Source organism: Suillus subaureus (genome assembly GCF_016647635.1).
Source record: "Suillus subaureus strain MN1 chromosome Unknown BJ212scaffold_33, whole genome shotgun sequence".
In the NCBI taxonomy this organism is placed as follows: Eukaryota; Fungi; Basidiomycota; class Agaricomycetes; order Boletales; family Suillaceae; genus Suillus; species Suillus subaureus.
This window is the reverse complement of record NW_024538589.1, coordinates 1-22,625: the sequence shown is the minus strand read 5'-3', so window position 1 is coordinate 22,625 and position 22,625 is coordinate 1. Positions and strand designations below refer to the sequence as shown.

Sequence of the window (22,625 nt, the reverse complement as noted above, 5' to 3'; positions counted from 1 at the left end):
TACTAAGCGAGACTCGTCCATGGACCAGTCCGAAACTCCCAGCGGCAGGCGTCCTCGAGGTGCAAGCGCCCACCACAGTTTCTGCCTTCTCACCCCGAACTATAGGGTGTGATATGCTGGGTGACGTTCCCTGTTCCTATGTAGGTCGTATATGTTCAAACCCCGAAGTGCACCAAAATGAAGGTTCACCCTCAAAGGAATCTGTTTCAAGCGCGCATATTGGACCTACCACCCCTCCTTTGTCTTGATTGTCAGTCCAACGAACGTGTTTTATGCCCACTCACGACAGTATAACTGTGAGTTTGACGTCAAACACTATCAGATCGATCGCTTACTTGTCCAAGCATTATCTATCCTCCGTCTACGAAGTGTACTACTGTCTTCCTGCCGCCTATTCTTAATGGCATTCACACTCCTTAAGAACTTGAATCTCTGTTTCTCTGCTTCCGGAAGTCGATGTATGTTTGATGGACCAAATATCCCAAAAGTCATAGGAGGAGACCCAACGATCAATGGAGAACGGCAGCGTCCGGTCGAATTTAGACCAACCGAAGGGGCGATCATTGACATATTATGCCTTCAGTAAGAGATCCGGAAATATTCTTCGCGAATTTTCAGGCTTGATTGAACCTCGGCTCCTCGCAATATACTTCTACGAGCCGAGTGCATTAAAGCCTCGATGTCATATAACACCGCTGTAGCAAGTATTTTCTCGGATAAGTGTCGTGAGCCTAACTGACGCTATTTTACTGGCTTGCTTGGTTCTAGAGTCCTGACAGATAGTCGTCTCGCAAATGAATACAATCAATAGCATGATGCTGCATCTTGCATTCTTATGCTTGGCGCCAAGAGTCTATGGTGAATCGACCCGCATTGCTGGACCTGTGCCGAAGGGTGATTTTTTTCCGAGGGTTAAACAAGAAGACTGAGTCATTCGACGGCGGGATGACAAACTCCACTACTAAGCAGAAATCGCAAGAACGGTAAACAAGCAACTTAAATATCTTGTGGAGTTAATCAGCTTGCGAACCAGGCCTAGCCAGACTACTTCTGTTTGGCGAAGAGTGAGAAGCAGTTTGAGAAGCTGGACTGTGAGTTGATACATTCTTACCGCGTTGAAGCGTTGATTTCTTGGCAAATACTTCGACAGTCTGTTCATCGAGGCACTGCGTCTATGTTTCTGTCCATCTGGCGGTCCTGCCCAATGCATCAGCGCTGACATCGGAATTAAATTCTGACTCTTCGTAATGATGCTTTAGCACCCAGATGGCTCCCGGGACGGACCTGGGGTGGCGACAAGTTATCAACGTCATATCGTGTTTTCGCAGCGTGCTCAAGACATCTAGGGCCTTGGTAGGGAACAAAATGGACAAAATTGAAAGAGCGTCCTAAAGTGGAGGTGCCTCAGGGAACTACACCTTGAGGCTTGAATAACCACATCCGTAGATAAATTGGATCTGGATTGCTAGCGGTGAGTCTATCATGAAAACCGTCTCAAACGTCCGAGTTGATGGTTTTTGGTCATTCTGTGGCATTTATCTCCTTGGCGAGGCTTCGCACGTCAGCCATCGTGGTATCGAACACTTTTGCTAAACCTTCCAAGCACTCGGTTCTGGTACAAGATCACATTAAGTGAACTAAGTGCCAGAAGCGAAGTGACCGTTGATGGTACACCGCACGAGCATCGCATGGAAAGTCATTACTTGGCAAGATTCGCCATGCACTTCCTTATCGGAGGCGTCGAGGGCGTGATGCAGCGGATATCAAGGTTGCAAACACCCACTCAAAGAATCTGCGAAGCTGATTTCGGGTCAGCGATAACCGATGCGCAATACTGATGCGCAATAAACAGTTGCAGCCTGCATATTTAAACAGTTGTGATTTACCATTTGTCTTCCTCATACTTCTCCGCATACTACTATGGTCCAGACTGATGATATTCCTGTCGTACTCGTGAAGGAGCAAGATGTCGAACCTCCTTACTCTGTATTTACGACTCGGGAAAAATGGCTCATAGTAACTCTTGCATCCATAGCAGGGTTGTTTAGGTGAGCAAATGGGTTTCCTCGACATTTGAAACTGTTATGAACAGTTTTGTCAGCCCTCTGACGGCGTACATATATCTTCCTGCCATTCCGATGATCGCGACTGCGTTTGACAAGACTGTCGAACTTACCAACCTCACGGTGACAGTTTATCTAGTATTTCAGGGTGTATGTCAGTGAAGCCTGCCGCATGCTGTGTGTCCGGGCTCATCGTTACCGCTTAAAGCACCCATGTTCTGGGGTACTCTCGCAGATCGCATGGGCAGGCGACCAACGTCGCTTGGATGTTTGTTTGTTCTCAGCCTTGCTTGTATCGGTCTGGCGTTCGTACCGACATCATACTTCTGGTTGTTGATGGTTCTTCGATGTCTTCAAGCGGTTGGTAGCGCTAGCACGCTCACGATCGGTACGCTACCGTGTATGTTTTATTTTTGCGCTCCATCTCATTCGCTACAGGTGCGGGTATTATTGCAGACATCGCTACCCCTGCGGAACGAGGTGGTTTCTTTGGCATCTTCACAATGGGTCCACAGGTGAGCGCAAGAGTACATAACTTGACTATGTAATGACTGAATTTTGAAGGTTGGACCTGCAATAGGACCCGTTGTAGGAGGCGCTCTTGCGGATAAGCTCGGATGGAGGTGAATCAGTTGCCCGCACAAATAGACCAAAGTTTTCCTCATGCGGTCCATTATTCAGATCCATTTTTTGGTTCCTCTGTATCTCCAGTTCAGCGTGTTTTATTGTCATGGTCACGTAAGTCGCGATATCTAGCGATATTCTCTCTGACGTAGCCCGGGTGTCAGGTTCCTCCCGGAGACCTTGCGTAGTATCGTCGGAAATGGTAGTGTCTTTCCGCCCATCCAGTATCGTCCTTTATTACCCCTAATGGGGCGTGGCCATAAGGATTCTGAGGTGGAGTGTCCACCTCGTAAATCTCATAACCCCTTCCGTCTGTTTGCATGTGTCGATGTCTTGAACCTCCTGATTTTCAATGGCATTCAATACGCGGTGTTCACCGCCATTCTAGCGACTATATCTTCATTGTTCGAAGAAAACTACCCTCACCTGACAGAGACGGATATTGGGATTTGCTACCTGGCATCTGGAGGGGGGCTTGCGCTGGGCGCAGTGTTCAGTGGCAAGCTCATGGACTGCGATTACAGGACTGCGAAGGAGCAGCTGATTCGTAATTTTACACCGGAGAAGGGTATTCAAGGTGATATCATAAGCAATGACGATTTTCCCATCGAAGCAACAAGGTTGAAGAGATTGCCACTTTGGATGATAATATTCTGCGCAGCTTGCACCGGATATGGCTGGTGCTTTCAAGCGCGAACGACCATTGCAGTTCCTTTGGTCCTCCAATTCGTTAGTGAGTCCTTTCTTGATTCTTGCTCGTAGTTTAGTGCTCACTGTTTGGTTACACAGTCGGTTTTTCGGAAATCGCTATACTCACTACCATTCAAACTCTTTTGATCGACCTTGTGCCGTCGCAAGGCTCTTCGGTGACTGCGTGTGTGAGTCCATTGGATTTCTCTGATACACAACATTGTGACAACGACCGCAGAATAACCTCATACGGTGCTCCATGGGAGCGTTGTTAGTCTCCGTGATTGACTTGCTACTTCGCAAGATTGACGCTGGGTGGACATTTGTTCTTCTTGGGGGGATATGCTTGATCTCGGTGCCCCTGGTTTGGCTGGCAGTGCGTATTGGACCTCCCTGCCGTGCTGGCAGACGCGTGCGTCAGGCTGCATCTTAAAAAATAGCAAAGCGGGTGGTGGGTACAGGAGGTGTAATAATATTTTTGACTTCCGTTGTTCGTAATGTAGAATTGGAATTACGATCTGAACTACTTTAGTAGTGTCTTGCTGTCCGTCGGAGAAGCGCTCACATAGTATTACTCGTTGATTCGAAAAAAAAACCCAGGCCGCTTCTTTACATGGTAATCACGAAGATCAATGCATCGGGTAGACTGATATGCAATTGTAAGTTGCAACCAACTATTCCGGTAAGAGCTAGGTCGTCGGATGGCATTAACTCGGCCATGTCAATCACTGCAGACACTGGGTACTGATTCGTGGCATCAATTATGTAGGAGCATGACAACGCCACTAGAAGCTGTCTCCTGACGGCCTGGTGCCGCGATCTTCTGCGATTATTGGTCGCCGGTGGAAACAGATCGAGCAGAGGAATTGGGAACTGGTTCGCCAGCGACGCTTACCGGATCATCATTTATCATACGCAGGAACATGCGTATAATCGCCCCTACATCGCTTTCACTTCACTACAATCGTACAGTCACGATTCGATGCATCTTATGATTCCCACTGTAAGTTGCGTAGCCTGGCAGTACTCCCAAATTTCACGAGGGCTTCGAGTCGTTTGGAATGGTACTTCTTTCTGCCGAGAGACAAGCCCACGCAGCTCTCCCAACATCGAGATGTTGGAATAGAAATGTGGTTTCGCTCATTCCACTCATCAGGAAAATCTTCCGATGCTAACCGATGCTAACCTAGACTAAGTATGTCAAATTTTGAAAAAACTAGACAAGTTATACAAATTAGCGCTAGATTCAATAATCTGTTCAAAATGAAATAGGCTCGCTGCTCTGGGGCCAGAGACTACTGCCTTAATATTAATAGTCCGTGCTTCTCTGCCCCATCCCTAGTAGGAGTATCATTCGAAGGGAGAGACAAAAATCAGATTGGCACAATACAGACGCGATTTGCCACAAGCCATTGAATTCAGGTTACAACAAATATTGCTAAAAGATTACTTTGTTGAAAGTTAATTAGAGTGACATAGATGTCACACAATGTGTCACAGGAACTGGTCAGGGTGACAGCATTTTGGGCTCGCTTTCTTGCTCGCTCATTGTCCAGCGCGATCCACAATCATTATTCAACCATGCAGGCAGGACAAACACCAGTGTTCGTCATGAGTATGTACCGCTTGTACTTTTGAATGTAAACTCAACGCGATCTTTTGCAGACACTGCACCAGAGAGGCAGTCAGGAAGGAAAGCCCAGATCTCCAACATCACTGCCGCAAAGGCAAGTTTCATCGACAACATATACTTCATTTTTGTCTCATTCATACTTGCTTCTCAAATAGACTATCGCTGATGTTATTCGAACATGTCTTGGCCCAAAAGCCATGCTCAAGATGATCCTCGATCCTATGGGTGGTATACTGTGCGCCTCTACACATCTCCTGCCATCAATATATCTGAGTAATGTATAACTTTATAGGCTAACAAACGATGGAAACGCGATTCTCCGTGAAATTGACGTTGCACATCCTGCAGCAAAGAACATGATCGAACTCAGTCGTACTCAAGATGAAGAATGTGGTGATGGTACGACCAGCGTCATCATCCTTGGTGTGTTTTTAAGTCTCGAAACCATATCATTCTCTTATCATCCTATAGCGGGAGAAATTCTTGCTCAATCCCTCTCGCAGCTTGAACGCGACATCCACCCTGTTGTTATCATTTCCGCTTACAACAAAGCTCTCAAAGAAGCTCTCGCGATCGTAAATCGCATCTCCATCCCCATTGACACGTCATCTGATGAGGAAATGCTCTCTCTCATTAAAACTTCTATCGGCACCAAATTCGTGGCACGTTGGAGCGATTTAATGTGCCATTTGGCCCTTCAAGCCGTGCGCACCGTTGCCTCGGATGACGCTGGACACAAGAGTGTTGACATCAAGCGCTATGCACGTGTCGAAAAGATCCCAGGTGGATCCATTGAAGAGTCGAGAGTCCTCGATGGTGTCCTTCTCAACAAAGACATCACCCACCCAAACATGCGCCGACGAATTAAGAACCCGCGTATTATCTTACTCGATTGTCCCCTTGAGTACAAGAAGGGTGAGAGTCAGACCAACATGGAGTTCTCCAAGGAGAGCGACTGGCAACGCGCACAGGAAATCGAGGAGGAGCAGGTCATTGCGCAGTGCAGACGTTTACTCGAATTCAAGCCCGATCTTATCATCACCGAGAAAGGCATATCCGGTATGTGTTGAGATTGAAATATGCCTGAGCTACTGATTTTTTCTCCTTCAGATACGGCACAATATGTCTTTGAGCGAGCAAACATCTCTGCTATTCGACGTGTCCGCAAATCAGACAACAACCGCATTGCTCTGGCCATTGGTGCAACCATCGTGAACCGCGTGGAAGACCTCCGCGACTCCGATATTGGCACAGGGTGTGGGCTATTCAATATCGAGAAGATGGGGGATGAGTTCGTTATTTCGGTTCTGCCTGGCCCCCTCATTTACGCGATCCACTCAGATATTTCACATTCCTGACCGAGTGCAAAAACCCAAAAGCGTGCACCATTCTCCTCCGTGGCCCCTCCAAGGACATACTTAATGAAATCGATCGTAATCTTGCAGATGCTCTTAGCGTTGCGCGCAATGCATACTTTAACCCCCTCCTTGCGCCGGGAGGAGGTGCGACCGAGATGGCGATCAGCGTAGGGTTGCACGCTAAAGCACGCAGTGTCACTGGGGTTGAGGGATGGCCATTCAGAGCTGTTGCAGATGCTATGGAGGTAGTTCCACGGACTTTAGTGCAGAATAGCGGCGGGAATGCTATCAGGGTACTGACAGAGCTCAGGGTGGGTGATCATATTTCTGTGGAGAAATAGTACTTAATTAATGACTTCTGATAGGCCAAGCATGCGAACGGAGAGCATTCATGGGGCGTGAACGGAGAGACTGGAAAGATAGTCGATATGAAGGAATACGGCTTGTACGAGAGTGCAAGCGTAAAGGTGCGCTCCATGATCTTGTAGTCCGATGAGTCCCCTGACCATCTATCTGTTGCACGTTCAGATCCAAATCCTGAAAACTGCTGTTGAGGTATATCTATTGTTCGTCACGCGTGTGCCGCCTGCTTACCATGCCCACAGGCTGCCCGTATGCTACTGCGTGTCGACGACGTCGTACAAGCCACACGAAAAGAGCGCGAACAGCAAGGCCCTCCACCGGAGGAGATGCAGGGCGATTAGAATTGATGCACAGATAATACGGAAAATCGCATTTTGTGCACAGTGCGTTCAGAATATACTAATTTACATGTTTCGAAGTGTACCATCTGCGCCAGCAGTGCAGATCTTTTAATGAAGACACGCTGCGCGGTACGGAAAGATCCAGGTTAAAATGCGTCTAACGTTAGTATACGCCCTAGTTTGAGAGGCTCTTGCCAGCAGTGATGTCGCTCGTTTGAGAACCATCATGATCAGAGTCTGGCAATGTAGAAAGAAATAACGTGTAGATATGCTCGTATCAACAAGGATCACGATGTATAATCTGAGTGACTGACATGACGGGAAACGAGAAGATTAAAGAGCTCATGCGACGTAGATCTATACACATAGTCAGGAGTGCCTGAGAACGAGAACAGTATGATAATATTATCGTGACGAAGGGTCGCATAACAAAATCTGACGCGGCTGGCTTTCTAGCTCTTTCGAGGCGTAATCTCGATGGGCTACCCTGTGCATTTCTGGTTCCCTGGCTACATGTGTGCTCACCCCTTTTGGAATGTTCATGTACTGTGCAGTTGGGGGAAAAGCTACACATTTGTAATGCACTGCCCATGTGAAAGTTGAAACGAAGGGGGGTAGACACCTTTTGAAATAACTTGGGAATACTTCGAGGGAGCGTTTAGCTGGGTTTCCATTTGGACATTCAATTTTTTTTTGAAACTGAGCTCGACACGTATCGTCTACCACAGAGCTTCGCCCCAATGGACAATCCAAATAAAACTGAGTTCGACCTTCATATCTAAATGGGAGATATATTGTGGCTCAAAAATCGCTGGACAGGGGTTTCGCGAGTACAAGCCAAGGGCATCCAAAACTCTCATCGAGTCTAATCCCCCCAACCATAAGTATCTCGCACAGGATGATGAGCAACTTCTTACCCTTCCGAAGGAAATCTGTCCCCGAATCCTGCAAAAAAACCTAGACCTGCTTTTCTATTCTTTTCGAATCTGCGTCGACAGAGTATTCGTCAGCTCACATATTTGATAGCGTTCGATGACTGGTGTGGGCAAGACCAAGAAAACAATATTGCAGCGTTCCGCCCCCTTCAGATGTTAAAAACCACCGTCCGTTTGTCCAAAAATACTTGACCATTCTCAAGAACATCACCAGGCCCCTAACATTATCTGTTGCGTTAGAAGCAGCGACGGCGGAGTCCCAGTATGCAGCGAGTAAAAGCCTCTCATACTCTTTATTATTCTTGGACTCCCGATCCTGACCGCCATGTTGGACTCGTAGTATAATCTGGTCAGCGAAGCAGAACTGCCTACACAGAATCAACATAGCACCAAGTTCAAAGGACACATAAGCACCTGCGTTTAACAAATTCTTGCTAACGAAATAGTCGCTAAGACCAGAATCGTCGGGTATGACTACAAGCACAGTGAAAACTGCACTAGTTATAGTCACATTTGAGCTGAAAAGGGATGAAAACCCCAAGTAGAAAACTACCAATCCCCGGTGCAAGCCCGAGAATTCTTGACGCCGATGCGCCTGGATAGCATAGGACGCCATGGTTTATTCAGGAGATCTTAAGACGCAGAGTACGATTGGTTTGAGACGTTGCCTTGGAAGAAATGGAGCCAAAACTAGCATATAGAGTAAAATAAGGCCAGCGGGCTATGACGAGGGGATACGATGTTCGTAAACATCATCTACAACAGAGAATTCAGTGTTATATACTGATTGTTATCGCCGGAATGAATATCACTTAGAGGATGATTGTCTTGAAGTCGGACGGGTGAAAAGACACATGGTATATCCCGTTGCGCAAGGTGGTCGCTGCGAGGCCTAACATCAGTCTTTTGGAATGTGTATTGCCATTAAGCATTATTCTGGGTCATGGGGCGAACCATTCCGCTAAGACGTGATATTGATAGTAGATATCAAGGACTCACCGTAGCACTAAACATAAAGTAAACGCTACTACACCGATGTTCGGAAAAAGGAAAGCCAGTCATGTCTTTGCTTAGTAGTACTTGTGCGTCACGACAATGCTCTTCATTGACAGATGCTCCCGACAGACCACAGTCTACAGATCAGGGTAGTCACGACTACCCTGGTCTGTAGTTGTCCATCGAGAGCTGGTTTCCCGTGTCGGCACCACCTAAATATTTAATTGCGATCTTGACAAGTTTTTGTGCGTGTGATGCTGGCTGATACTGGATAGTCAGGCCTGCCAACATGCGCGATTCCGTCGGACTAATAACCAACATTCAATCACATTGGTGGTATGAATTTGCACGGGCGGATGTTAATGATGGCGATCTTTAGCGATCACGCCAATGTTTTTTTGGACAACTCGACAATTTTACCTCCTGGTACTAGTTGTAGCTTGTCAACTAAACATCGTCACAGAGAACGAGAACGGATGCAGCACATCATGTAAGGAGAGTGCTACTTACCACTGGCCGTTCTCGCGTTTTAATCCAGGGGAGCGCACTTAAAGATACGCTGGCAAGATGCAAGGGAAGACAGCCTAAGACTCTGGTCGATGATCGATGGCGCCTGAGACCTGAGGGGCGACACGAGGTGCGACTGTCAACGTGTTGCCAAGGATCCGAGACGTCGGATTCAAGCTCAGTACTCCGAATCAGTGACTGACTTGGTTTCGATACTTTGCGTGATGTATGTAGTAACATGTCCGTATAGCACGTGACCGGCCCAAACAGTACGCTAGTAGCTAGTTCAATTTCATGTTCTCGCCATCGTCGTGTTCAATAGCCTGACACTTTCTACATAAGTCCTGTACCTTCTAATTCTTCTTCAGTATGACAGACAAGATATCTCTGAAGTCAGCCCTTGCAGTTCTGGAGAATGGGCAATCTGACGAGCTCCAGACTCCATCGTCAATAACTGCGGTCACGGTAACAGATCAAGACAACCTAGAGGAAGGAGAGATTTCCGAGGAAGACGTATCAAGTACTGCTTCAACTCCTCCCCGAATCGCGGGCCAGCTGTTGAATATATCAAGTGGCACAAGTCTTTCATCTGAATCTGTTCAGAGCTCTCGTTTATCTTCTCCCTCAATCACTGCCTGCGGCTCGACCGCGACATCAACAACGCCACAATATTCGGATACGGGACCTAGTATGTCAACGCTTATATTCCTTTGTAAATGAAATGTCGATTGAAACTTTCCTCATAGTGACTCTCCAAGACCTGGATCACACCAAGAACCTCGTACTTGATCTCCTAGGTTGGGGCGTTTCTCCTGAATATCTGGTCGAGGTTGGTGTATCGGCGGGTGTAATATACAGGGTGTTTACCGATCTCAATCTCCGTCTTCCTACAAATCTTGTTCTTCCTCCCACTCGACCCTTGCCGCCTTCTGGTATATGATAGGTGTCTGTTTCCTCACTGTTCGGACCTTGCGCGTTCTGTAATCGCTTTGTCGCCTCTGTTTTCGATACTTTTTCTTCCAGCCTACCGAACCATTCATTTTTTCGAGTTTTGCACGGGAAGTCTGGATCCCCCGGTTCTTGTTGTGGGGTGAGAGCTATTGGCTATTGTCACAATCCCCAAGATATATGAAGGGTGTTCGAAGATCTCCGCCACTCAATTTCCCCATTCATAGGTGATTTTGACCTGGTTGCATCGGTAGGTTTAGATATTTAACATTGCCTGCACCTATATGTATCCCACTGCTTCGGGTCGTCTCACCACAGATATCGCAAGGCTTGAAAAGTACGAATTTCAATCGACTAATCTTGCCTTAGCTCGCTTTGCCTTTGTGTGCATCATGTTCTTGGGCGCTATTGCGACTTGTGACACAGTTTAGAATTCCTGCAAGTCTCTGCGTCCTTGAATTGTGCATTACCATCATGCATTCCAATCAGCAGCGGCATTCAACATCCGAAACTACCTACAAGAGACACAGCAGACATCAGAATATATACATATGTATGGGGAAGAGGAACGGTTGTCGTAGATAACAAATCCTATGACTACATGCCAATATCGCCTTGTATATCATATGCCTCCGTGACCTTTCCATGCCGCATGCTCATCTAGGACTGGCTGATGAGTTTCTCGAGATCAATGAGTTCACCACCGCTAGTCAGGGCAGCCTCAATAACCGCAACGTCTTTCAGTGTACCAAGGGGGCTGCCAAGGCCATCATCTTTTCCATCCAAGGCCGCAAAGAAGCTCGCCTGCTCCAATTCCACGCCTCTGATTGGCTCATCAATAACCTCCTCCTTTTCGGGGCCAAGTACCCCGTCTGCATCGCGAGTGGCTGACTTGATAGTAACGCGAAAAATGGGCTTCTCAACGTTGCGGATGAGGTCACGAGCCAGGGTTTGCTGAACCTCGAGCCAGCCATCTGTACCGGTGATGACAATACCCCGACCTGCGTCGGAACGAGATGGGCTGGGTGCGGCGAAACTGAGCTCGAAAATGCCATGCGAACCGTCCGCGTTCTTTATGATTGTGTTAATAGTATCGTGGGGCGCTAGCCACTCCTTGTTGAGCGATGCAAACCCGGACATGTGAGTCATTTCACTTGGGAGTATGACACGAAGAGCTGCGACGGAGTGCTAAAAGCAAGTCAGCTGCGGCTTTCTGCAAGTATTCGGGACTGACCACACCGCCATCAAGCTATGCTCAGCTATGTGTCAGCTGGTCGAGGAAGCACAATACGAATCTTACCAGGAAGCCTCCTTGATACTAATCCGATAGAAGCGAAGACACGGGCCAGAACTTGTCAGACCACACATCAGAATGAGAAAATTAACATTTACTTACGTCCGGAACAGTTCGCCACGGGGTCTTATACCATTTTGAATCCTTGTCGATGAAGTTGACGGTACGAGAGCTGAAGAAGGTGATTTTTCCTATCTTGCCAGCGGTGATAGCACGACCAGCGGCAATGAAACCTGGCTCAGCCTCAAAATTTTCTGCTACTCTCCACACAAGCCCCTTGGGCTTATACTGTGCTTCATACTGAGCGATCAATTTGGCACCAGACGCTACATCCGGTGCAACAGGTTTTTCACTTAGCACGTGTTTGCCGGCTGCGAGTGCTTTCAAGACGATGGACGGCTGTTGGGTGATTGGGAGGATGATGATAACGGATGAAATATCGGACCTGGCGAGAAGTGCGTCAAGATTTAAAGATGGATTTCCGTCAAAGTAGACATCAGGGGTAGTCTTGAGGAGGGTTGTTGCTTGGGCAGCAAGTTCACGCGCGCTCTTCTCTGATCGCGAGTAAACGGCCCTAAGCTTTGGCGCGAGAGGGCCAAGTATTTGTAGCGCAGGAAGGTGTGCTGTTGAAATATCACCATTACCTTGAGCCTTTTGAATGTTTGGGGGATGAGTGAGTTTGCACACCTTCCTTGGCGAAAAGACCCGCGCCAAGTATGGCAGTTCCGGCGGTGTTTGAAGCTGACATGAATGATTGTTTGTAACTGATTTCGACAAGATGGATCCGCAAACGTTAACAGCAACGGGGACGAAGACAAGTGCTACTATGTCTTGACTATTGAAGCGAGAGAGGTTGTATGGTTAGCCTCCTGCGCTTTATTCCTGATATTCAATTCGCTATCGTGGCGGAGAAATATCGGACAGCACATGATGCAAGATATCCATACAATGAGCAATTGCAGCAAAGATATGGCTCACATGTTCAACACCATCCGGAATACAGTTCCGTGCGTACTCCAAAGCATGCGTTCTTTGGATTAAATTTGCATCTAATTCTTGTCAGGACAGTCAGGTGCATTCGATGCCATGCAACCCGGCTCATTGAATGCCTATACTACGATATACCTTCCCGCATCCATATATTTCATCTATCACTACAGTGAAAAATTAAGGCAGCGAATCAGTTTGCGTTGCCTGCTTTTCAAATTCCCGGTACATTTACCCGGATAATTGTCGGTTGCTTTGCTCAAAATCGTCACAGGAGCCTCCATGATAGATCCATGGTAGCAGTATACTCTGGTGGTTTAAGAGGCTTCACTATTCACCGAATGCGTGTCTCACCACCCTCTACAAGTTGGTTCCCGATTTCATGACCTCTGCAAAAGTTTCAAATAAGTTACCAAAGGATTTCATATGGGGCTTTGCTACTGGTAAGTTTCACTACGTTTAACGCTGATCATCATGTGTTAATGTGTTTTACAGCGAGTTTCCAGATCGAAGGATCCACCAATGTTGATGGACGCGGAAAGTCTATCTGGGACGACTTCTCGAAGCAACCTGAAAAGACAAAAGACGGCCGAGACGGAGATGTGGCCACCGATTCATATAGGCTCTGGAAGGAGGACATTGCCTTGCTTGCTCAGTATGGCGTCAAGTATTACCGCTTTTCCTTATCCTGGTCTCGCATCATCCCGCTTGGTGGTCGTAACGACCCCGTCAATCCCAAGGGCGTGGCGTTCTACTCCAATTTCATTGATGCACTGCTGGAACATGGAATAATCCCATTTGTCGTATGTGGAACATGTTCGGCTACTTCGGCGCGTTTTCACTACGGTTTTTCAGACTTTATATCACTGGGACCTTCCCCAGGCCCTGCACGACAGATATGGCGGGTGGTTGAATAAGGACGAGATTGTGCAGGACTATGTCCGCTATGCTCAGGTGGGTTGTCACGTAATTTTTACGCGTATGTTTGAAATGAGTAAAACACGGCTGCTAGGTCTGCTTCCGGGCTTTCGGAGACAGAGTCAAGCACTGGTGCGTGCTCACAGTGATGGGAATATTGGGTCATATCATCAACCATACATCTTTAGGCTGACAGTGAACGAGCCATGGTGCGTTTCAATTCTAGGGTATGGAAGGGGCGTTTTTGCGCCAGGACGATCAAGTGACCGAGAAAGGTCACCCGAAGGCGACTCCTCTACCGAACCGTGGCTGTACGTCTACCACTTGCATCTGCCTGTACGCAATCAGCTTGCTGATTCCACGCTACCTCACAGAGTTGGCCACAACGTCATTTTATCGCATGCACATGCAGTCAGGCTTTATCGCGAGGAGTTCAAGGCCGCGCAGGGTGGCCAGATCGGAATCACGCTCAATGGTGACTGGGCCATGCCATACGATAACAGTCCACAGAGTAGGCGCCATCTTTGGTTTGCTGATGATGAGAGGATATTGATAATACGCGTCCGTGTTTTCAGATGTGGAAGCGGCCCAGCACGCCCTTGACGTAGCTATCGGTAATTTCGGCCCCTGCCTGTAGCATCCAATCGGCACTGACAAACAGTTGATACTATTGACAGGATGGTTCGCTGTAAGCTTCAAGTCGTATGTTCTGTCGAGTCGTTAGTCAACCAAATGTTTATTCGCCAGGACCCAATCTATCTCGGTCATTACCCGGATTACATGAAACAGATGCTCCAAGAACGACTGCCAGAGTTTACACCGGAAGAATTGAAGGTCGTCAAAGGATCCTCTGATTTCTATGGCATGAACACCTACACCACCAACTTGTGCAGTACGTTTCGTTTTATCTGCTTTGAGTCTGTGTGCCTGAACTGTCGTTACAGGAGACGGTGGCGATGACGAATTCCAAGGGTTGGTCGAGTATACTTTCATCCGTCCCGACGGCACTCAATTGGGTACCCAAGGTGGGCGTCTCCTGCCTTCTAAATTTAGAACCGGCAACTCATAGATATTGTAGCGCATTGTGCCTGGTTGCAGGACTGTAAGTAATATTAATATGAGACGTAGGTGGAATATTTTACTGACACGGCTATTGCGCCCCAGATCCCCAAGGATTTCGCGATGTGAGCGTAACTGGGGTTAGTGTGGAGAAAAATGACTGATGCTATTGGTTCTTTCGTGTCAAAATAGTTGCTTAATTACATTTGGAAGGTTTGCCCACCAGCTTATGGTGTGCATGCGTTCTAGCTACTGACGGACATTTAACAGAGATATAAGCTACCTATCTAGTGAGTTATTTTGAGGATGCAATTGGTGCGATGCGCTGACCTTGACTTCAGCGTCACCGAAAATGGATTCGCTGTCAAGGATGAGCATTCGAAGCCGATTGAGGAGGCGTTGCAAGACAGTGACCGTGTGAACTACTTCAAGGGTACCACTGCTTCTCTCAAGGCCGCTGTGCTTGAGGATGGTGTCGATGTCAGAGCCTATTTCCCGTGGAGTATGTATTATTATCATTTGCGATCAAATTTTCTGATCATCGTTTTAGGCTTTTTGGATAACTTTGAGTGGTGAGTCAGAAAGATTGATGGAATTCCCGTTCACTGATGTCTCCCCAGGGCGGACGGGTACATCACACGATTTGGCGTAACATACGTCGACTATGAGACCCAACAGCGGTATCCTAAAGAGTCTGCGAAATTCCTTGTTAAGGTTAGTTTGCCATAAAGAACAAAGGTCCAAGGATGCTTACGCACCTCTGCAGTGGTTTGGAGATAACATCGATGCAGGTGACAGGAAACTACAATAAAAACTATGTTGCTCTCAATCGCCCGAGCATTGTTGGTGTGTAATCGATTATCGATGTAGAACCGATTGTACCTATAAGTTAGTGAGATGTCCCAGGAGGATTTAACTCGCTGCTCTTGTTTCGTGTGTCTATTTGCCTGTTGTTTAGTATTTCACATACTAGTAGTACGACTGCCATTCGATGAATCTTTGTACTCTGTGTCCAGGCAGCAGGTTGCATGGTCGTTCCTCGTGTTTAAGCGAGGGAAGGTGTTTGGGGTCCGCCGCCGCATGTTGTAGGTCCTTGTGAGCAGGCGATACGTTGCAATATCGTTGCGCGCTTCCAAAATCGTGTGATTAGGCTCAGAAACCTAGAAATCCCATCTACGAGTCGACGACTAGAGTATTATTCCTTGACTTTCATTCGATCTTTCCTTGGTTCATATACCTTGGATTTATATTCCCTACACGCCATGACAAACTATAGTGTTGCTGGCCATCCATATGCTAGCCCACCAGTGGATCCTGTTGGTCACCATGAGCCAGAATCGACTTCTCATACACCAGAGGCTGACGACGCTGCAAAGAAAAGAAAGACCACGAAACGGAGAAAGGTTAACCACGCGTGCCTCTATTGTCGACGTAGTCATATGACTTGCGATGAAGGCAGACCCTGCCAACGCTGGTGAGCTTCCATGAACATACATGATACGTACATTGTAGCATGTGCTGACGTCTGTAGCATTAAGCGTGAGATTGGCCATCTTTGCCATGACGAGCAGCGACAGCCGAAGACTGGTGGGAAGCAGAGTTCTGATGCTGTTCCAGCTGCTTCGTCAAACGGTGTTGATCCTGCAAGGTCGATGACTCGTGCGTATACTACCATTGTATATTCCCATGCTGAAAGCGTTCTATGCAGAGCCCATCTATGGTTCAACAATGCCTCCTCCAGCGACCGCCGCATGGTCAATGAGTGTTCCTTCAGGCGCATTTCTGTATCAGCCCGAAACTCTAGGCAACGAATTTTCAGTCCTTACGTATGTCATTTTTATGGCTACTCCGCTATTCGCGTCACTTACTTGTTCCAGTGACTTCTTGGAAACCCTAGACGAGGGATCCTTCTTCACCACATCTCCAGCAGTAACCCCCTCTCTCATGCCAACTCCTGCATTCCCTCAGGCCACTCCATACATCTCAAATTCTACCTCTGCTGCTGAAGCGACATCCAATCCTCCAGCACATCCTCCTGAGGCACCCGCTGAAGAGCCTGGACCCCCTCTTCTACCGTCTGCCACCAAGACAGAAAAGTTTTTGTTGACTGCCGCAGATCAGGAGTCAGGTACTCGCGACGAACGACTGAACCGTGTTATTCGGAGCAAATACGAGGCAGGTCTGCTCAAACCGTATGATTATGTCAAGGGCTATGCACGATTGTCAAGGTGGATGGATCGCAAGTACGTCAACATCTTCGTGTTGAGACAATGATTTGACACCTGTTCATTTTAAGTGTCTCTCGACAATCGAAGCAGCAAATTCTGCAACCGTTGTCTGTGCTACGACCCAAGTTCCGAGTGAGCGAAGAGCTTTTATAATATTTGCTTGAGTTGCTAATCATAATTAGGCCGTTGCGCAATCCCTGCGCGATATCGTAAGTTTGATGTCCCTGTTGATGCATTTTTGCGATTGACCTCGTTGCAAGGACCTCGTCTTCATAGAAGAGGCCTTTGAGCGATTACTTCTTGATTACGACCGTGTCTTCTCAGCCATGGGTGTCCCAGCGTGTCTCTGGCGTCGAACAGGTGAGATCTATAAAGGAAACCGCGAGTTTTCAGAACTCGTAGGTGTCGATGGATACATGATGCGAGATGTAAGCTGCCTCGATGTGACTATCAATGCCTGCAAGAGCTTACGTCTTCTATGTAGGGCCGCCTCTGTATCTACGAACTTATGGCAGAAGAGTCAGCAGTCAATTATTGGGAGGTGAGCCTCGTCTATTGTAACACGCTTCAACTTTTGACCATGTATGTTAGAAATACGGCCATGTTGCCTTTGACTCTTCTCAAAAGGCCGTACTCACTTCTTGCGTGCTACGTTATAAACCCCTTATCAATACGCAGTCACAAACGCCGAAAAAGGAGGATGTCCCCAATGAGGAGGGCTTCGTAAACTGCTGCTTCTCATTCACAATCAGGCGGGATAAGTGGGGTATACCAAGTATGATCGTTGGAAATTTCATCAAGTGCTGACGGGAATGCTGGTGGTTGGAGGTTATTGTGTAGAGAAGTAATGAGATTATCTTGTAAGTTATGATAAATCACGAGTTTCAGTTAGAAAGGATTCCTATTGCGCTGACCACAAGTCATAAACTTCTTCCACCTTCCAAACTTCGGAGCTTCTCTCCTATAGACGTGCTTTGAAGTGTGCTGCAGGAAATGATCAGACGATGCCAAGGGTAAATTTCGTCCGCCCGTCCTGCTCTTTGGCTCCCCACCACGGTGGTTTGATCTGTTGCTCGCCTCTTCGTCCTGGCTTCGACAAAGCTGATGAGCAGTTGGAAAATGACACGTATGATCCAAGGTTGTTTGTCATTTTTAACTGTCATACTCAGGTCCAGCTTCTTCCACGACTGGGGTCAGTTAATGTCATGACCAGGATGAGGTTCATACAGCGACCAAGGGGCATGGTTTGATCATGAAGGAAATAGTAAGTATCTCTTTCACACCTGCAACAAATTGCAGTGACACTAACGAGGAGATCGCAAGGTATAATTGAAGGTGATCTACATTGCGTGCAGATATTGGGGCCCTCCATATTAGATCCATTCCTGTCTGCGTTTCTGAACTCAAGCACTTAGCAATACCTACTGTGGGTTTGATGCAAAAAAATCGTATTCTGAATCGCAGTGATCCGTCGGTGCATCAAAGCATTTCTTCAGAGCATGCCTAAGAGAATGATGTTTGCAATGTTAACCCGTGTGCAACGTGTGCGGGACAACAAGTTTTGACAAGATGAAAGACCAAATAAAACAGCGGTGCCAGGCTCAGGCTGGTTCGTCTACCAAACAACCCACCCTAACAGACCTCGAACTCTGTCACCCGCTCTACTCCAACTCACGGAACCTTGGTATTTCAGCGTCAAACCTAAGTGCAGGTGTGAATACAATTGAAATAGGTCGCATGTCGATAGACGCACCAAGTCCAGTCATGTCTTGTTACTAGTTCGTGATAAAGTTTACCCTGGGAGAACGCCCACTCACGAATTGCCAAAGAAAGCGAATTACTGGGAACTAAATAATTGTAACGGAAGATAGTGGTCGCGATGAGTTTGGTATCCATGTTTGGTACACTGAGACTGGCGAGAGTGGATGGCTCGGTCAACATTGTCCAACCGTTTTGAGTTGAGGGGTCCCATGAAAATTGTTCTGAGGACAGGGACAACGTTGTACGGGGCGTGATTCCTGATGTATCCAACCGAACGGTCCAACAGTGACGATCACCGACCCATCGTGCCACGTTCGGGAGGAATGGAGATTCATAGGGCTGCGCGAGATCCCCCGGCCTGAACACTGAATAGGCTCTCCAACCTCTCTTGATATACTTTGCGAGGACATCTGGGCGGTGCCTTGATCCAGGGATTTTGAGTGCGCTTCGGTCCTCGAATGTTGCAATTGGGTAGAATGAATACGCCGCATCGAAGGTAATGATATTCATAACGCAAGCTGAAACCAAGAGCATCAAAACTCGTGTGAAAGAAAGGGAATGGTTTGGACGCACTTGAGTGATATTTCATGATAGTATCAATGGGGTTGTAGGTTGTCTGGATAACTTGGACCCGGAGCTCCACGTGCTCTCCGTCTATAACTACGAACCGTTTGAAGGTGTAGACTTCAGCGATGTTAGAATACCGCGCCAAGCGTACTTCTTCTTCCTCTTCCTGCGGTGGGTCCAGGACTCGGATTCTCGGGATTGTGCCATCCCAATCAGGTGAAACCTGGTTATGCCAGTCCTCTACTTGATACCTGTGTGGTTCAAACTGATACCCAAAGCTCTCGATCCACTCTAGCACCTCGTAAATGTGACCAGGGTGAGAGTAAATGTCGAGATCTGACTCGGGGTAGAAGGTACGGTCCAAAAATTGAAGTGCATTTGATCCTGAAATGATGAGTCCAGTTCGCGCTTGGAGAGAGCGAAATGAGAGGGGGTCCGGAAAATAACGAGATAGATGTCGATTGATGTTGTATGCGCGCTGTAAAAAATGAGTTACTGCTTCGTGTATTATGTGACATGTGCGCGACAGCCGCACTAAGTTGCGAGGACTCAGATCGCGGAATATGAGGTCGTAGATAGGGGCACTGGAAAAGACGCGTATCACATGGCCAGCCCTAGGCGGCCGTTGGCGTACAGCGAGCGACCTCCACATCAACGACGATTGGACGACCAGCAAATTGCACGAAGTACTATTACTGTTTGCAAAAATATTGGCTCCGACGGTATTTCCAAAAAAAGTGCGCACCACACCAAAAAATACAGCAATAACTTTTCATTTGTTTCTCGACAATAACAAGAGATATCGTTAAGCCGTAAGAGACAAAGTTGGTCAGGGAACCAAGGCCAAGGTGCGTGCAGCAAAAACGGGATGATTTGACGAAGTCTAAACCAAGTTATCAGATGACCCCCTCCCAACCGTCTTGCGAATTGTAACATAGTTGTAAAATTGAGTTTGAGCAATTATTCTCAGTTCCTCCGTTGGGTGAGTGCAGCTGTGTCACGGATTTAAATTGGCAGACTTATTCCATCGTGTACAGCTCTCGATCTGATGGAGATAGGATAAGTAGCAGGCATCAGTGGCACTACGACTTATGCGTGCAACTTTGAGGTGCATCCATACGAGCAATAGATTTAGCATAGGAATGGGTTTCAAACTCCGCCAGATGTTTTCTTCTTACTGGGGAACAACCCCAAATCTTTCGTTCACATTGTGATGAACTGAAGCATAACTATATCGAGCTCGCCTCTCATCACATTGCGGCTACAGCAAAACAATGTTGTTGAAGATCATCGTTGAAAGTCTACTGTATGGAATCTAAGCGCACGAACCTTGAGGCTGACAAGGCATGCTCTGTATTCTGCGGGTTTCAAGAACCTGGCTGACGCACGCTGGCCGGAAACTCCTGAAGAACGCTGACATGCTAAGACCAGTACGCAGACCACTGAGTTGCACGCGGAGTCTGCGCCAAGTCTGCACAGTCCTCACACAGACAGCCCAAATCCCAGACTTTCTGCTTTGCCGGCTGCTCGCTGTTGTCAATGACGTTGAAACCTCAAAGGCTCTTAGTATTCAGAGCCTACTAATCAGTACTATCGTGATACTACTATTCATAGAGGTGGTAGGTCGCTTTGTTGCTATTCACCATCTTAATACCTTCGCTGAAATATTTTGAACTAGGAAAGATCGTGCCAAGCTGCATGCTATGCATATGTATATTTAAAGCGTATCAGTGTGAATATTTGTGAGTATATCTCTCAAGCGCACAGCTGCCGGTGTCATGCGATGATAGGCATTCTAACTCTTAAAGACGAAAGCAGTATGCTGTGGCTCCCAACTTCACATGAGCCTCTTGCCCTACGCTGTCCTGTTATACATTCCATTTGTTTATGCTTCACTACCAAGTCTCAATGGTACTAGTACCCCTACACTCAATGTCAGTGACTCTCCACCCAGCTGTGATACCAGAAGCTTGTGGAACATCATCTGGAGCTGCGCTGCTACTCTATTCGCATGCACATGGACCGCAGTTCACCCAAACATCCCAGGTATAGACGAGGGGAAAGTGACTGTTTTCTGTCGTCGCCTATGCATCATGATCATGGCGCTGATTGCCCCAGAACTCATAATCACCTGGGCTACGAGTCAGTTTCTAAGTGCTCGTGACACTGCAAAGGCCTTCAATGATACCTTTGGTGCGCAACCTCACCAGGCCCGCAGCGACAATCCAGATATAGGAGAAAGTGCGGCAGCTACTTTGCTTAGTGAAATTCCATCATCAGATGGAGGGAACAGTCCTCACCAGGCCCGCAGCGACAATCCAGACATAGGAGAGAGTGCGGCAGCTACTTTGCGTAGTGAAACTCCATCATCAAATGGAAGGAACAGTCCACATCCGAGCGCTCCGCATGTTGCAGGTCGCGATTTTGAAGGTCAGTCACCTGCTTGGCCTTTCGGTACGTCGTCCAACTGATGTCTCACAGATTGGACTGTGACGCAGGGGTTTTTTACGTGGATGGGTGGATTCATACTCTACTTCGATGACAAGTCGCGAGCCACTCTTCGACCCGACGAACTTTTGCGTTTTGTTAGTGAGGGATCCGTGGACGTACCTGTCATCACAGAGGCAGACATAGAAGATCGAAGCAAGGGTGACGCGTTATCCAAGGGCATTGCCATTCTTCAGCTGGCATGGTTCGTCCTCCAGCTTGTCGCCCGTTACACTCAGAACCTTCCGATAACACTGCTTGAAATCGACACTCTGGCTGTAGCTGCCCTGACCTGCATTACCTATGGCTTTTGGTGGAAGAAGCCCAAGGATGTGGGACGTCCTCATGCTATTTATTGGAAAGCAACTGCATCTCAGCCAGGAAGATTAGCCTACGAGTATGTCATCAACATTGCTGCCCGAAATTGTTCTTATTCGCCTGCATTCTAGCAAAATAAATCCAATGTTCTCCCGTGAAGACTATTCCCATTACTTTATCTCTTGTGTCTATCCGATTTTGACTCTTATGGGCGCTGCCACATTCAATTCCCCCCGTGCTGTCCGTTCACGTCGGGTTCCGTCTGTAGGTGGCTATGATGAGGATGGTGCTGGTCGTCATCAAACCATTATGCTTGCCATCGGATGTTGCAGTGGGGCGGTGTTTGGAGCGATACATTGTCTAGGCTGGAATGGTGTGTTTCAGGGGCGTACAGAGCAGTTACTCTGGCGTGTGGCTTCCCTTGAGATAGTATTAACACCGGTAGCTATTCTGATGTTGAGCTATTTTATTTGGGGGGGTGATTCGGACGGCGAAGTTGTCGCGCCTGTGGGTTTAGTCGTCGGCGCTCTCATATATATTGTTGCACG

At 47.6% G+C, this 22,625-nt stretch overlaps 10 protein-coding genes across 10 annotated transcripts; 7 read left to right on the top strand and 3 right to left on the bottom strand.

Moving 5' to 3' along the window:
• Positions 1 to 1,920: 1,920 nt before the first annotated feature.
• BJ212DRAFT_1279257 (major facilitator superfamily domain-containing protein) lies at positions 1,921 to 3,810 on the top strand (the record flags this gene model as incomplete). Its single annotated transcript, XM_041331478.1, has 9 exons — positions 1,921 to 2,048; positions 2,102 to 2,217; positions 2,272 to 2,451; positions 2,502 to 2,578; positions 2,628 to 2,686; positions 2,745 to 2,801; positions 2,852 to 3,420; positions 3,477 to 3,565; positions 3,616 to 3,810. The coding sequence occupies 9 exons, from the start codon at positions 1,921 to 1,923 to the stop codon at positions 3,808 to 3,810; spliced, it is 1,470 nt and encodes a 489-aa protein (XP_041189285.1).
• Positions 3,811 to 4,885: 1,075 nt separating this feature from the next.
• On the top strand, positions 4,886 to 7,374 carry BJ212DRAFT_1378280 (T-complex protein 1). Its single transcript, XM_041336560.1, has 10 exons — positions 4,886 to 4,992; positions 5,043 to 5,104; positions 5,166 to 5,245; positions 5,303 to 5,433; positions 5,482 to 6,069; positions 6,121 to 6,301; positions 6,352 to 6,679; positions 6,734 to 6,835; positions 6,897 to 6,923; positions 6,974 to 7,374. Exons 1-10 carry the CDS (start codon positions 4,959 to 4,961, stop codon positions 7,070 to 7,072), a joined length of 1,632 nt encoding a protein of 543 aa, XP_041189284.1. The 5' UTR covers positions 4,886 to 4,958; the 3' UTR covers positions 7,073 to 7,374.
• A 499-nt stretch (positions 7,375 to 7,873) lies between these two features.
• On the bottom strand, positions 7,874 to 8,892 carry BJ212DRAFT_1527127 (uncharacterized protein; the record flags this gene model as incomplete). Its single annotated transcript, XM_041341745.1, has 3 exons — positions 8,088 to 8,892; positions 7,990 to 8,058; positions 7,874 to 7,937 (listed from the first exon to the last, which is right to left on the bottom strand). Exons 1-3 carry the CDS (start codon positions 8,621 to 8,623, stop codon positions 7,874 to 7,876), a joined length of 669 nt encoding a protein of 222 aa, XP_041189283.1. The 5' UTR covers positions 8,624 to 8,892.
• Positions 8,893 to 9,879: 987 nt separating this feature from the next.
• BJ212DRAFT_1484282 (uncharacterized protein) lies at positions 9,880 to 10,450 on the top strand (the record flags this gene model as incomplete). The annotated part of the gene is made up of 2 exons (XM_041340766.1): positions 9,880 to 10,198; positions 10,257 to 10,450. 2 exons carry the CDS (start codon positions 9,880 to 9,882, stop codon positions 10,448 to 10,450), a joined length of 513 nt encoding a protein of 170 aa, XP_041189282.1.
• A 668-nt stretch (positions 10,451 to 11,118) lies between these two features.
• Positions 11,119 to 12,500, bottom strand: BJ212DRAFT_1279280 (uncharacterized protein; the record flags this gene model as incomplete). Its single annotated transcript, XM_041331482.1, has 5 exons — positions 11,119 to 11,646; positions 11,693 to 11,707; positions 11,759 to 11,776; positions 11,855 to 12,375; positions 12,440 to 12,500. 5 exons carry the CDS (start codon positions 12,498 to 12,500, stop codon positions 11,119 to 11,121), a joined length of 1,143 nt encoding a protein of 380 aa, XP_041189281.1.
• Positions 12,501 to 13,014: 514 nt separating this feature from the next.
• BJ212DRAFT_591933 (glycoside hydrolase family 1 protein) lies at positions 13,015 to 15,753 on the top strand. The gene is made up of 18 exons (XM_041343600.1): positions 13,015 to 13,182; positions 13,235 to 13,542; positions 13,595 to 13,693; positions 13,752 to 13,789; positions 13,846 to 13,968; positions 14,032 to 14,168; positions 14,233 to 14,271; positions 14,335 to 14,345; positions 14,405 to 14,549; positions 14,602 to 14,682; positions 14,736 to 14,759; positions 14,822 to 14,841; positions 14,909 to 14,929; positions 14,987 to 15,006; positions 15,058 to 15,218; positions 15,267 to 15,288; positions 15,337 to 15,430; positions 15,483 to 15,753. The coding sequence occupies exons 1-18, from the start codon at positions 13,122 to 13,124 to the stop codon at positions 15,525 to 15,527; spliced, it is 1,449 nt and encodes a 482-aa protein (XP_041189280.1). The 5' UTR covers positions 13,015 to 13,121; the 3' UTR covers positions 15,528 to 15,753.
• A 225-nt stretch (positions 15,754 to 15,978) lies between these two features.
• BJ212DRAFT_1279104 (uncharacterized protein) lies at positions 15,979 to 17,751 on the top strand (the record flags this gene model as incomplete). The annotated part of the gene is made up of 9 exons (XM_041331468.1): positions 15,979 to 16,190; positions 16,248 to 16,392; positions 16,427 to 16,542; positions 16,594 to 16,959; positions 17,013 to 17,076; positions 17,127 to 17,153; positions 17,205 to 17,372; positions 17,429 to 17,485; positions 17,536 to 17,751. The coding sequence occupies 9 exons, from the start codon at positions 15,979 to 15,981 to the stop codon at positions 17,749 to 17,751; spliced, it is 1,371 nt and encodes a 456-aa protein (XP_041189279.1).
• Positions 17,752 to 18,388: 637 nt separating this feature from the next.
• Positions 18,389 to 20,040, bottom strand: BJ212DRAFT_1378248 (uncharacterized protein). The gene is made up of 3 exons (XM_041336559.1): positions 19,279 to 20,040; positions 18,698 to 19,223; positions 18,389 to 18,645 (listed from the first exon to the last, which is right to left on the bottom strand). Exons 1-3 carry the CDS (start codon positions 19,922 to 19,924, stop codon positions 18,606 to 18,608), a joined length of 1,212 nt encoding a protein of 403 aa, XP_041189278.1. The 5' UTR covers positions 19,925 to 20,040; the 3' UTR covers positions 18,389 to 18,605.
• A 1,073-nt stretch (positions 20,041 to 21,113) lies between these two features.
• On the top strand, positions 21,114 to 22,208 carry BJ212DRAFT_1279260 (uncharacterized protein; the record flags this gene model as incomplete). The annotated part of the gene is made up of 2 exons (XM_041331480.1): positions 21,114 to 21,432; positions 21,754 to 22,208. The coding sequence occupies 2 exons, from the start codon at positions 21,114 to 21,116 to the stop codon at positions 22,206 to 22,208; spliced, it is 774 nt and encodes a 257-aa protein (XP_041189277.1).
• On the top strand, positions 22,061 to 22,625 carry BJ212DRAFT_1378245 (uncharacterized protein; the record flags this gene model as incomplete). Its single annotated transcript, XM_041336558.1, has 2 exons — positions 22,061 to 22,156; positions 22,222 to 22,625. A coding segment is annotated over exon 2 (404 nt), but the record flags the coding sequence as incomplete, so codon positions are not given.